Source organism: Coregonus lavaretus (genome assembly GCF_964263955.1).
Source record: "Coregonus lavaretus genome assembly, chromosome: 12".
NCBI lineage: Eukaryota > Metazoa > Chordata > Actinopteri > Salmoniformes > Salmonidae > Coregonus > Coregonus lavaretus.
This window is the reverse complement of record NC_139999.1, coordinates 29063591-29076879: the sequence shown is the minus strand read 5'-3', so window position 1 is coordinate 29076879 and position 13289 is coordinate 29063591. Positions and strand designations below refer to the sequence as shown.

General features: G+C 43.4%; 1 protein-coding gene across 1 annotated transcript; it reads left to right on the top strand.

Annotated features, from left to right (window-relative positions):
• The first annotated feature begins 2222 nt into the window (after positions 1 to 2222).
• Positions 2223 to 7895, top strand: LOC311138164 (solute carrier family 41 member 1). Its single transcript, XM_084172834.1, has 8 exons — positions 2223 to 2287; positions 2630 to 2774; positions 2964 to 3110; positions 3708 to 3855; positions 4082 to 4161; positions 4281 to 4415; positions 4578 to 4726; positions 4828 to 7895. The coding sequence occupies exons 1-8, from the start codon at positions 2231 to 2233 to the stop codon at positions 5011 to 5013; spliced, it is 1047 nt and encodes a 348-aa protein (XP_084028960.1). The 5' UTR covers positions 2223 to 2230; the 3' UTR covers positions 5014 to 7895.
• The last annotated feature ends 5394 nt before the right edge of the window (positions 7896 to 13289 follow it).

The window sequence follows — 13289 nt, the reverse complement described above, 5'->3', positions numbered from 1 at the left end:
CTCCCTGAATTCCTTGTTATTTTGGTCTGCTGAAAATTGACCACGCTTCTCCCTGAATTCCTTGTTATTTTGGTCTGCTGAAAATTGTCAACTTTGTTTAAAGGATAGGAGAGGAATGGGGCTAGGCTAATTCTCTTTCTTTCTTTCTTTCTTACTTTCTTTCTTTCTTTCTTTCTTTCTTTCTTTCTTTCTTTCTTTCTTTCTTTCTTTCTTTCTTTCTTTCTTTCTTTCTTTCTTTCTTTTCTTTCTTTCTGCCTCTCTCTCTCTCCCCTTACAAACATTTGTTTTTGTAACTCTCTATGATCCGTGTTTGGAGCCTAATTGACTGTAAGTATTGGAATAAATCATATTTAGTGAATGACTGCAGGCAGGCATAATCGCATTAGCTACCACATAGTGTCGAGAGCCAGCTTACTGCATCATATCATCTTTTTGTCTTTTTTACATAGCCGGGTAATCAATGGAAGGATTAGTGGAAGAGAGGAAGGAAGGAGAGATGGGTTTCAAAAACAGCCCCTGACTCAGGATTCCTCTTTTAACTGTCTGCCACACACACACACACACACACACACACACACACACACAAACACATTCACACACTCGGACACATACTAACAGGCACACACACATACAAATACTGGCATGCTGACACTGAGGCAGAGTTGCTGTAACTGAATCAGGGTCCCATCAGTGGCAGTAGTGTTTAGGACTAGTCCCATATGTGTGTTCACAGAGGGAACAGAAGCTCATGTTCAAGCTGAGACTTAGAGGCCAATGTGGTCTGGCTCTGAACCAACTCCTCCATTCAAACCTCCTCCTCCTCCCCCCATCCCCCCTCTCTCTCTCTCTTTCTCTCTCTCTCTCTGCTCTCTCCTTCAAACATGTTCTCTTTTCTCCTTCCAAAGCATTCTCTCTGTTTTTGGCAGTCAGGACCACTCTCATGTGGCTAGTCACTAGAGCTTGATGTAGTGCTGTTGCCTGAGGAGAGGGAGAGGGAGAGGGAGAGGGAGAGGGAGAGGGAGAGGGAGAGAGAGAGAGAGAGCGCGAGAGAGAGAGAGAGTGAGAGAGAGAGAGAGAGAGAGAGAGAGAGAGAGAGAGGGGGAGTGAGAGAGAGAGAGTGTGTGTGAGAGAGAGAGGTTAAAAAGATACTCAGCATTTCACCCTGTTTGAATACTTAGAAAAAGCATCCTTCCTTCTGCCTTTCAGAAAAGTAGCCTAATCACAGATCTAATATGATATGGGTTCATTTGCATAGCTCTTCCAGTTGCACTATGCATAGTTGTGTAACAAGGTCTGTAAAGAGCATTTACAGTAAAGATCACTTTTACATCATATCATCTTTTTCTTTTTTTCTACATAGCTGGGTAATCAATGGAAGGATCAGTGAAAGAGAGGAAGGAAGGAGAGATGGGTTTCAAAAACAGCCACTGACTCAGTCTTCCACTATCAGCTCTCTGCTACACACACACACACACACACACACACACACACACACACATACCTGTTCTGCTATCTGCTCTAATGGCCTGTTTCCCGGACACAGATTAAGCCTAGTCCTGGACGGAGAAGTATTTTCAAGTGAGATCCTCCATTGATAATGCTTTTTGTCCAGGACTAGGCCTAATCTGTGTCTGGGAAACTGTCCCTAACTGTCTCTGGGTCTGGGAGCTCTAGGATCATAGCCTCTGACACTGCTGTTGGACAGCCACTTGATGCTAGAGACCATGAATAAGAGAGACGAGTGTGTGTGTGTGTGTGTGTGTGTGTGTGTGTGTGTGTGTGTGTGTGTGTGTGTGTGTGTGTGTGTGTGTGTGTGTGTGTGTGTGTGTGTGTGTGTGTGTGTGTGTGTGTGTGTGTGTGTGTGTGTGTGTGTGTGTGCGTATAGAGAGAGAGAGATGAGATAAGTGGAGTCGGCCACAGGGTGAAGGGGTCAGAACTCCAGAGCTCCTTTGTCCCGAGAACTGACCTCTGATTGTTCTGACAGAACCCAGGGCCAACGGCAGAGCGCACACACACACCACACACACACACACACACACACACACACACACACACACACACACACACACACACTGATTACTTTTCCTCGATTCAAACCGTGGCCAGTCAGATTTGGTAGTGTGTTGTGGTTGTGTTATGGTTGTGTTGTGGTTGTGTTATGGTTGTGTTGTGGTCGTGGTCTCTTATGGTCTCCTGTGTCTGTTTCTCTGTGCAGGCTAATGTTGGTCAGATGGACTCAGCCAAGGACATGTGGAAGATGATTGTTGGAAACCTCGCCCTCATCCAGGTACGAAACACTCTGGAACATCCCATAACACCTGGATGGAACACTGCGGAACACAGAACACCATTCAACATATTCCCAAACAAAACAGGTCATAGATATAAAACAAAATAACTCCAATCATTCTGTTACCATACTTGGACTGTGTCAGATGTAAAAGTGCTGTTATGTAATATTTGATGAGATAAACCTGTGGTTCCTGGACGCCCCTCAACCCCAGTCACATAACCTGCTAGAGGGATCACTGTGTGCTGGGTCAGCTCACACACACACACACACACACACACACATGTACAGTACAGTACAGTTTACAGTAACCCTTCCCTCCCTTTCTCTGCCTGCTAGGTCCAGGCCACAGTAGTAGGGTTCCTGGCGTCCATCGCTGCGGTGATCTTTGGCTGGATCCCAGAGGGGAACTTTAGACTGGGACATGCTATCTTGCTGTGTGCCTCCAGTGTGGCTACCGCATTCATCGCCTCTCTGATACTAGGTACCACTAGGAGGATAGGAGACAATAATCAATAATACTGATTCACTTTTTTCAGACTGTAATTATTCATATGCACATGGTAACCCTAGATACGATTTAACAACGGAAAATTGATCATATATGCTACAAATTCCATAAAGCTGATTATGATTGGTGGGTTTAACATTAAGCCCCTCCTTCTGTCTGCAGGGATCATTATGATTGGTGTGATCATTGCGGCCAGGAAGGTGGGCATCAACCCTGACAACGTGGCCACGCCCATCGCTGCCAGTCTGGGAGACCTGATCACCCTCTCTCTGCTGGCTGGCATCAGCACAGGATTGTACAAGGAGCTAGGTACGACACACACACACATACATATACACACACGTAAGATACAGAAACACACACACACTTGTGATCTCAGAATTGATGTATGATTTAGTGCATAGTGTCTCTATGCTTGAGATAAAGATACAGACACACTCAAACACACACTCAAACACACTCATCACAAACAGCCACTTTACGTTACACTTATCTGTCTCACCCCAGGGTGTGAGTGTGGCAGTAAAAGTCCCAATAGAAACACTTTAACTCACCCCTTAACTGCTAGACTCTTAAAGTAAGGACCTTATTTTAACATAGGCCTACTTGAGATTTGACTCCACCGCTAACCTCACAGTGGTAGGAGATGTGTGTATGTCTGACTGTGTGATTCCACAGCTTTGCTGTCTATTGTTAGCTCAGTGATCGTGTTTTCACCATCACCACACCCTGCGGCATGTGATTCAGAATAACGTGTTTTTTTATTGCCCCCCACCACACATAAATACATGGAAACACTCACGATTTCCCATTCACACCCAGTCCGAGTTTCTATATTGAACTGATGAAGTGTGTGTTATATAGCGTAACGATAATGCTAACCCCTGTGTGTGTGTTCTCTTATAGAGTTTAACGACTATGCCAACCCGTTGGTGTGTGCTGTGTTTGTGGCACTGACCCCTCTGTGGGTGCTGATCGCTCGGAGGATCCCCTCCACAAGAGAGGTGCTCTACTCAGGCTGGGAACCTGTCATCATCGCCATGGCAATCAGCAGGTACAAGACCTATGTCAATCCGCTCTCTCACCTGTGTCTCTCATTTGTCTCACCTCCGTCTCTCCTCTCTCTGTGCCTAACTTTCCTTTCACCTGTGTCACGGTTCTCTAACGTGTCTCACCTACCTCTCATATGTGTCACTGTTCTCTAACCTGCCTCACCCTCCTCTTCTGTCTCACCTGTGTCTGTCCTGTGTCTCACCTCCCCTCCTCTGTGCTCTCCTTAGTGTTGGGGGTCTGATCCTAGATAAGACTGTGTCCAACCCCAACTTTGCTGGTATGGCTGTCTTCACTCCTGTTATCAATGGTGAGACTCCTGGCATTGAAATACCCAGTACATAACCACTCATACACAACCACTGATACAAAACCACTCGTACACAATGCCTGTCTGTCTCATACGTGTACTGTGATGTGCTCTGCCAGGTGTGGGAGGTAACCTGGTAGCAGTGCAGGCCAGTAGAATCTCCACCTATCTGCACATGAACGGTATCCCAATGGGAGACCCTGACCCCAACCCCAGGAAATGCCCCACTCCCTGCACCTCCTTCTTTAGCTCCAGTGAGTATTGATTCGTTTTATGTTAAGGTTCAATGTTTACTGATGCAGGATTGTTAGCAAAACGGTGGTTTGTTGAGTGATATTATGTAAACACGTCTTTCGTACCCCTCTCTCTCTCTCTATCTCTCTCTCTACATTTCTCTCTCTACATCTCTCTCTCAGATGTGAACTCTCGTTCGGCGCGGGTGCTCTTCCTCCTGGTTGCTCCAGGTCATCTGGTCTTCCTCTACACCATCAACTCCATGCAGGGAGGACACACCACTCTAACATCCACATTTATTGCCTTCTACATGGCAGCTGCACTACTGCAGGTACACATACACACAATCACACACACACACACACACACACACACACACACACACACACACACACACACACACACCTCACCACTCTCCTTCTCTGTCTCTAGGTATTGATCCTGTTGTACCTGGCTGACTGGATGGTCCATTGGATGTGGAGTAGGGGAATGAACCCTGATAACTTCTCTATTCCCTACCTGACGGCCCTGGGAGATCTGCTGGGGACTGGCTTCCTGGCCCTCTGCTTCCATGTCCTCTGGCTCATTGGAGACAGAGACACCGACGTGGGAGACTAAGCATACACACAGCTGGACAGTATACATACACGGCATCAACGCCGGATCACCGGAAACAACCTGAACAACTGAACTGTACAGTATCTCCCTCTAGACATCTGAACCACAGAACAGCTGAATGACTTTCAGACCCAGACCAAACCCCCCTCCCCTCCCTGGGTCGCAGACTACGCTTCTCTTTCTTTATTTGACTAAATAAGAGAGTTCTACTACTATTATTTTTATTATTATTACTATGACAACGATTATGATTATTATTGGTAATAGTGAATTTGATATGAATCTATATCTGTTTTATCATTGGGCAGATTAATCCTCATTATTTTCAATGGGGACATTCTCCCTTGGGCCAGTCACGTTGGCCGCATTTGTAAAGATGAGATACATTTTAAAGACTTGAAATGAAGACAGACAGCAAAAAAACTCTCACAAGCCTAGAATACTTAATCACCAAGTGCTATATGTATAAAGAGATTAATTAATTATGAGATATGGGGCCGATTCCGACCCGAGTTAAGCGCGAGTAAATGGAACGTAATTCCCTTTTAATGCACTTTTCTCTCTATGTGTATTCTGACCTTGAACTTAAGCATGAGAATAGCATGATATTCACCCGCTATTCGTTCAGGGTGGAGATCTAAGAAATGAAGGTGTGGTGGAGGTGTGTCTACACCGTATTCTGACCTTGACTTAATTCCCTCATAATTCCACCACCTTTACACGCAAGGAAACCAGGAATAAGGTTGAGCGAACCTGCCGGTTCCAAGTGGAAAACGCATCTACTTTCTTTTTACCAATAGAAATAACAGCATTCTCCATGCACTATAATTTATAAATTGATAAGAGCTATTGATAGGAGCTAGGTAAATGAGTAGGGGATTGTAAATACACATAGCAATTGTTTTAGATGATTTTTCCTTATGATCCCTGGAGACGAATGTGAAACCAGTTATGGAAGCAAACTGAAAATCATATCAACATGACATGTATTGTGGCCCCCTTTTTTTACGGTGAAGTAGGCTATAAGTAGCTGTGCCATTATTCCAAATTTGAATTGTGTGCCCTCATCATTTGCGTAGATGAAATGTGGAGACCCAAGCTATAGGCTTCTGATCCTGCCCGGTTGATGTATGCGCTTTAGAACTTTTTAATTATACGCTCGGGCTTTTCTCCTTCATATTAAATATTAGCCACTTTCGGGAGCCACCGTCAGTAATACCCACATACATTTATGACTGTCACTTTAGTGTTCGTTTTCTTCAATTTGTAGCTTACATTTTTTATCATTCCATTCCGTTTCCCTTTCTTTCCTCTGTCACGTCCGTGAAGTTGTTCCTGAGGGTCGTAATCATTAGTGGATCATATTAGGCTAACGTGCAATAATTTCGGACATGGAGCCTATTTGAATCATTATGGAACTCAGACCACACGTAGCAGGTTAAACCTGGAGCATGGCACACGGTTCACAACGACTGGACCGTTGTCATACAGTTCCATGATTAGTGGGGATTAGGGTAAATGTATAGGACTATTGTTTAACCCTTATTGTACACTTTTTCCACCTTCCAATATTTAATGGATTGAACTTGATTCAGGATAAATCAAACCACTGTATTTTTGATTCATCAATATATTTAGTGTGTAAAGGCTCTCCAAACCAGTTATTTTTTAATGATTCATACATACTTTCCTAACCCTAAAATGTGCCTAAATAATCGATATGATCACAGTATTTTTAAATCTACGAGTTGGTGCTGAAAAGGAGACAAATATGCATATATTTAGATTACTTTCTTTCATTGATCCCTATATTCTGAACCCATTCTTTCGATGTATTCTAATGAGTCGGTTGACAAAATTCAAATTAAAGGTACACCGTATTTAAAGGGATGGCTTAAGACAAATGTACTGAAAACCCTATTGATTGAAAACTCCACAAGAAAATCTGTTGGCCAGCTAGCGGGAGGGTTTTTAGCAGTTTAATTAAATGTATTCAGCATGTGCAAGGGAACCACGCCTGCAAAGCCCGTTACGCACCTGCATAAGGTAAGTCTGAAAACCAACTACTGAGATGTGCGTAGGAAAGGCGCGGGTAGCAAAGGCATATATTTCCTAAGTCGGAATCGGCCCCTATGTGAATAATGTTTGATGAAGGAGAGTGCACAGGGCCTTAAATGACTCTCCCAATTTGCCTTGCCTTTATCGTAGTGATTCAGTGGGGGCAGCTGCACAGGGACCCGGACCAGAATGTATAGACCTGAATCCGCTTAAGTAACAACCTTCCAACCCAATCAGTGGACGTCTGAACACTAACCTGAACAGAAACAGGAAGTGTTAACAGTTCTGGGTAGAAGTTGCCCTTTAAGCACAGCTCTAGGATCGGCTTACCCACCCCTAATCCTAACCTGAACCATTGGGGAGAGATGAAAACATACCTGACCCTATATCAGTGGTGAGAGGCAACTTCAAACTATTCTGTGGACAGAGGTCACTAAGGTCGTGCCAGATCGTAAGGTCAGGTGCCAGGGACCTCTATACACATCATGTTTCACACACAGTTGGAGGGTTGTTTCTTGAATTAAAGTCAGCCCAATTCTTGCCAACCATGTCCTTAGTGGTTCCTGAGGCAGAAGAGCGCCACTACAATGTGTCAACACTTCCTTGTTCTCCCCTAAATCCTCCTAAAGGGCTACGATTGTGAAATATCTTAAATTAGATTGTTGTTTCTTCTTTGTTAACGGTTTTTGTACACAAACACTTAGAGACAGAAAATTAGGCTTTGTTTGTCCGGCCTGCCTCAGTTTCTGGCAGGATGACGGTTACGCACACAAATAGCCGCAGAAAGTAGTTGTGCTGAGGGTGCTGCAGCACCCCCGGATAAATCAGAGAAATCAAAAATAATATTTTAAAAAACGTATTTTGTTTTTCTTGTCCCCCCCCCCCCCCCCCCCCCCGTCGACAGCACCCCCACCTCAAAACATCTTTCTGCGGCCATGCGCACATACACACAGCTCTGCTGATCACTGGGTTCACCGAGGTTAGAGTAGCCTTACTGGGAGGCCAGAGAGAGACCAGAGAGGGTAGAGACAGCTCTTATTGAGACAGAGGCCATTCTAGGTGAAATCTGCTCTCCAAATCAAATCACATTTTGTTTTTTGTTTTCCAGCACAAGGAATTTGGAGAATCTGTAAAAAACGTGGCTTTACTTGTTTGGTGTGTTCTGATTGGAAGGCTTAACTGGAATTCAATGGTTAGTGAGGAAAGACAGGATGTCAACTGATGTGAGATGAACGTTATCAGAAATTGCAGTTTGTTGAGGGATGAATTGTCAAGCCAATATTCCCACCGTTAGGGATATCATGTAACAACATCTCATGTCTCTCTCTCTCTCTCTCTCTCTCTCTCTCTCTCTCTCTCTCTCTCACACTCTCGCTCTCTCTCTATTAGGGATATAATGTACTAAAATCTCATGTCTCTCTCTCTCGCTCTCTCTCTGTTAGGGATATCATGTACTAAAATCTCATGTCTCTCTCTCTCTCTCGCTCTCTCTCTGTTAGGGATATCATGTACTAACATCTCATGTCTCTCTCTCTCTCTCTCGCTCTCTCTCTGTTAGGGATATCATGTAACAAAATCTCATGTCTCGCTCTCTCTCGCTCTCTCTCACTCTCTCTCTCTCTTTTAGGGATATCATTTAACAAAATCTCATGTCTCTCGCTCCCTCTCTCTTTATGTCTCTTTCTCATGGTACAAACAACGTCAAACACAATGTGCAGCTGACCTACAATATCTGCCAGCTAGACGCCATGCTTCAAAATGGTCTCTTATCCTACCATCATCTACCTACTGTCAGTATAGACACTCAAATTCTCTAAGCAGCAGAGCCCAGCTTGATGGTCAAATTCATGTGTTATCATCTAATGCTTTGTTATCTGTTGCTTGTTAGATTTCTATGTTTTTTAAGGGGCCAGCAGAATGCATGTGCAGACCACATAATATGAATATGCAAAACGTGTGCTTTATGAATTAAGTTTCCTTCTCTTTAAAATATCATGTTTTCCTGCTTAGGTTTGTGACCCATTTTACAAAGTGGACATTGAGTCTGTTGTTAGATTTTTATTTAACTTCATTATTTTTCCTAATCCTTCTGTGATCTTATGTGTTGGTCATAGAAAATGATTATGTCATGTCTATGATTGAGGCAGCCCAAGTGGAGTATAGCGTCATTGTGTGGAAAGTACTGTAGTATACACACAGGCACCAGAGGGCGACATTGTCATATGAGTGAATATGAGACAGTGCTGATCGCCTCTGTTCACTATTCCCTTCATCTAGAGTCTAGAACCTGTATCCAAGATTCTGATCAAGGACCTATGTTTTCTAGATTCTAGAACTTTTATTTTCTTGTTTCTAGAACCTGGGTGTTCTAGAACCTTTATCCTTGGTTGTAGAATCTATACCTTCTTACTTCTAGAACGTCCTCTGGATTCTTGAAGCAGAACCCTGGATCTAGAACCTGGGTTCTCTTTGCTGTCTTACTGAACCTGTGCCAGCGTTGTGCCCCAGCACGGGTCAGAGGTTGTGAATACTTCTTCAGGGGGGAAGGAATGCTTTGTCTATTTATTTTTAGATGCATACAAAGCAAATTGTACATACTATATTTATTCTATAAATAATGTGTTTATTTTTCATTTCATTTTGTCTCAGTTCGCTGTTTTTGTTTTTGTAATTGTTTATCTCATTTTCTTTCTTTTCTTTTTTTGTTAATTATTTTTTCTTGCCTCGGGCCAGTAGAGCTTTAGCGCTAACCGCGGTAGATTAGCGGCTAAGTTAACGAACAGAACAGCGTGGTGCCTAATATCTCATGAACCTCACACACCTCACACCCCCTGCCCTCGGGCAGGGGACCAAACATAGGAGGCCTTAACCAATCAAGAGCCAAGCTCAATACATAATAACAAATCAGGAGCCAGGCTCACCACAGAGTAGCATCTCTTTAATTAGCTTTGACTAATAACTGATGTATGTTGATTTGATGTTGAAATGTAATGAGTGAATGAGCAGTCTAAGAGAGAGGCTGCATGGCTATAAAGGCTGCAGTGTTTGGGAATCACTGGGGCCAGAATCTTCTATTTAGAACAGAAATGAATAGATGAATATTGTAAATAGAAGGCGCTGTCTAGGGCAACTGTGGGCTGGGTATAGGAACAGACTCAGTGGTGGGACGACACCGAGGTTTAGAAAGTATAACGGACTGATCATCTCTCTATAACCCCCCCCCCTATAACCCATACACTGTAACTTCAGAAAGGCATAACACACACACACATACACACACCATACATACATACATACTGTACATACATACAGATATACACACACAAACACACTCATACACTGTATTTGGAACTGTGTCCCACTGCTACACCCCCCCCCTCCCCCCCCCCCCCCCCCCGCTAACTGTAACCCCATGACTGTAGTGGGGTTCTCTCTCTGCAGGACTTTATAAATTGCTGGAATTAAAGGACTATATCATTTCGAACCACTCTTCAGTAATCCTATGGTCTTCTGTGAGTGCCTCTGTCTTTGTGTGTGTGTAATGCCTTTCTGAAGAAACAGTGTAATGTATCACATGGGTATGGGTTATTGAGTGTCCTTGTGATAGAGGTGAGTAGCTCTCTCTCCAACAAACACACACACACACACACACACACAAACACACACACGCACAGATGTTTGGTGCTGTCATCTGGTTCACAAACAAAGACACACATACACCCTGAGTCATGGTTCTCACAGTCTTATCAGATAACTGTCTAAGTACAATCTATCAGCTCAACACTGAATCTTGGAAGACACATGTTTTTCTGAGTAATTCAACCTCAGTAGACATGGATTTGAATAGTGAAAAAGAAAGTGCTCAATACAAATGTATCAATGTTTTATGTATTAATGTAATTCTACAATAACTACAATAATTAGAATATTACATTTAGGTCCCTCATGTGAAAATATATAAAATCTCCATGAGACATTTGATAAATAATGAATAAAGAGTATAAACTAATTACTGCACCTGATGTTGAGTAATCAGTGTCTAATGTCAATCAGAATAAAAGAATACACACAGTAGTAGAGTGCTCCTCTACAAAACATTGAACTAGAGAGGCAAGACATGTCAGATCTGACAAAGAACACAGAAAAACCTAAACATTGAACTAGACAGGCAAGACATGTCAGATCTGACAAAGAACACAGAAAAACCTAAACATTGAACTAGACAGGCAAGACATGTCAGATCTGACAAAGAACACAGAAAAACCTAAACATTGAACTAGACAGGCAAGACATGTCAGATCTGACAAAGAACACAGAAAAACCTAAACATTGAACTAGACAGGCAAGACATGTCAGATCTGACAAAGAACACAGAAAAACCTAAACATTGAACTAGACAGGCAAGACATGTCAGATTTTATTTTATTTTTTTCACCTTTATTTAACCAGGTAAACCAGTTGAGAACAAGTTCTCATTTACAACTGCGACCTGGCCAAGATAAAGCAAAGCAGTGCGATAAAAACAACAACACAGAGTTACATATGGGGTAAAACAAAACAAAGTCAAAAATACAACAGAAATACATATAATATACAGTGTGTGCAAATTTAGCAAGTTATGGAGGTAAGGCAATAAAATAGGCTATAGTGCAAAATAATTACAATTAGTATTAACACTGGAATGATAGATGTGCAAGAGATGATGTGCAAATAGAGATACTGGGGTACAAATGAGCAAAATAAATAACAATATAGGGATGAGGTAGTTGGGCGGGCTAATTTCAGATGGGCTGTGTACAGGTGCAGTGATCGGTAAGGTGCTCTGACAACTAATGCTTAAAGTTAGTGAGGGAGATAAGTGTCTCCAGCTTCAGAGATTTTTGCAATTTGTTCCAGTCATTGGCAGCAGAGAACTGGAAGGAATTGCGGCCAAAGGAGGTGTTGGCTTTGGGGATGACCAGTGAGATATACCCGCTGGAGCGCAGACTACGGGTGTGTGTTGCTATGGTGACCAATGAGCTAAGATAAGGCGGGGATTTGCCTAGCAGTGATTTATAGATGGCCTGGAGCCAGTGGGTTTGGCGATGAATATGTAGTGAGGACCAGCCAACAAGAGCGTACAGGTCACAGTGGTGGGTATTATATGGGGCTTTGGAGACAAAATGGATGGCACTGTGATAGACTACATCCAATTTGCTGAGTAGAGTGTTGGAGGCTATTTTGTCAATGACATCGCCGAAGTCAAGGATCGGTAGGATAGTCAGTTTTACGAGGGCATGTTTGGCAGCATGAGTGAAGGAGGCTTTGTTGCGAAATAGGAAACCGATTCTAGATTTAACTTTGGATTGGAGATTCTTAATGTGAGTCTGGAAGGAGAGTTTACAGTCTAACCAGACACCTAGATATTTGTAGTTGTCCACATACTCTAGGTCAGACCTGTCGAGAGTAGTGATTCTAGTCGGGTGGGCGGGTGCAAGCAGCGTTCGGTTGAAGAGCATGCATTTAGTTTTACTAGTGTTTAAGAGCAGTTGGAGGCTACTGAAGGAGTGTTGTATGGAATTGAAGCTCGTTTGGAGGTTTGTTAACACAGTGTCCAATGAAGGGCCAGATGTATACAAAATGGTGTCGTCTGCGTAGAGGTGGATCTGAGAGTCACCAGCAGCAAGAGCGACGTCATTGATATACACAGAGAAAAGAGTCGGCCCAAGAATTGAACCCTGTGGCACCCCCATAGAGACTGCCATAGGTCCAGACAACAGGCCCTCCGATTTGACACATTGAACTCTATCTGAGAAGTAGTTGGTGAACCAGGCGAGGCAGTCATTTGAGAAACCAAGGCTATTTAGTCTGCCAATAAGAATGCGGTGGTTGACAGAGTCGAAAGCCTTGGCCAGGTCAATGAAAACGGCTGCACAGTACTGTCTATTATCGATCGCGGTTATAATATCGTTTAGGACCTTGAGCGTGGCTGAAGTGCACCCATGACCAGCTCGGAAACCGGATTGCATAGCGGAGAAGGTACGGTGGGATTCGAAATGGTCGGTGATCTGTTTGTTGACTTGGCTTTCAAAAACTTTTGAAAGGCAGGGCAGGATGGATATGGGTCTGTAACAGTTTGGATCTAGAGTGTCACCCCCTTTGAAGAGGGGGATGACCGCGGCAGCTTTCCAATCTCTGGGGATCTAAGACATTACGAAAGAGAGGTTGAACAGGCAAAG

Coding starts and splice junctions, on each gene's coding strand:
- LOC311138164 (XM_084172834.1), top strand. CDS start 2,231: ATGGACTCAGCCAAGGACATGTGGAAGATGATTGTTGGAAACCTCGCC. Junction 2,288..2,629: donor GAAACCTCGCCCTCATCCAG/GTACGAAACACT, acceptor TCTGCCTGCTAG/GTCCAGGCCACAGTAGTAGG. Junction 4,416..4,577: donor CACCTCCTTCTTTAGCTCCA/GTGAGTATTGAT, acceptor TCTCTCTCTCAG/ATGTGAACTCTCGTTCGGCG.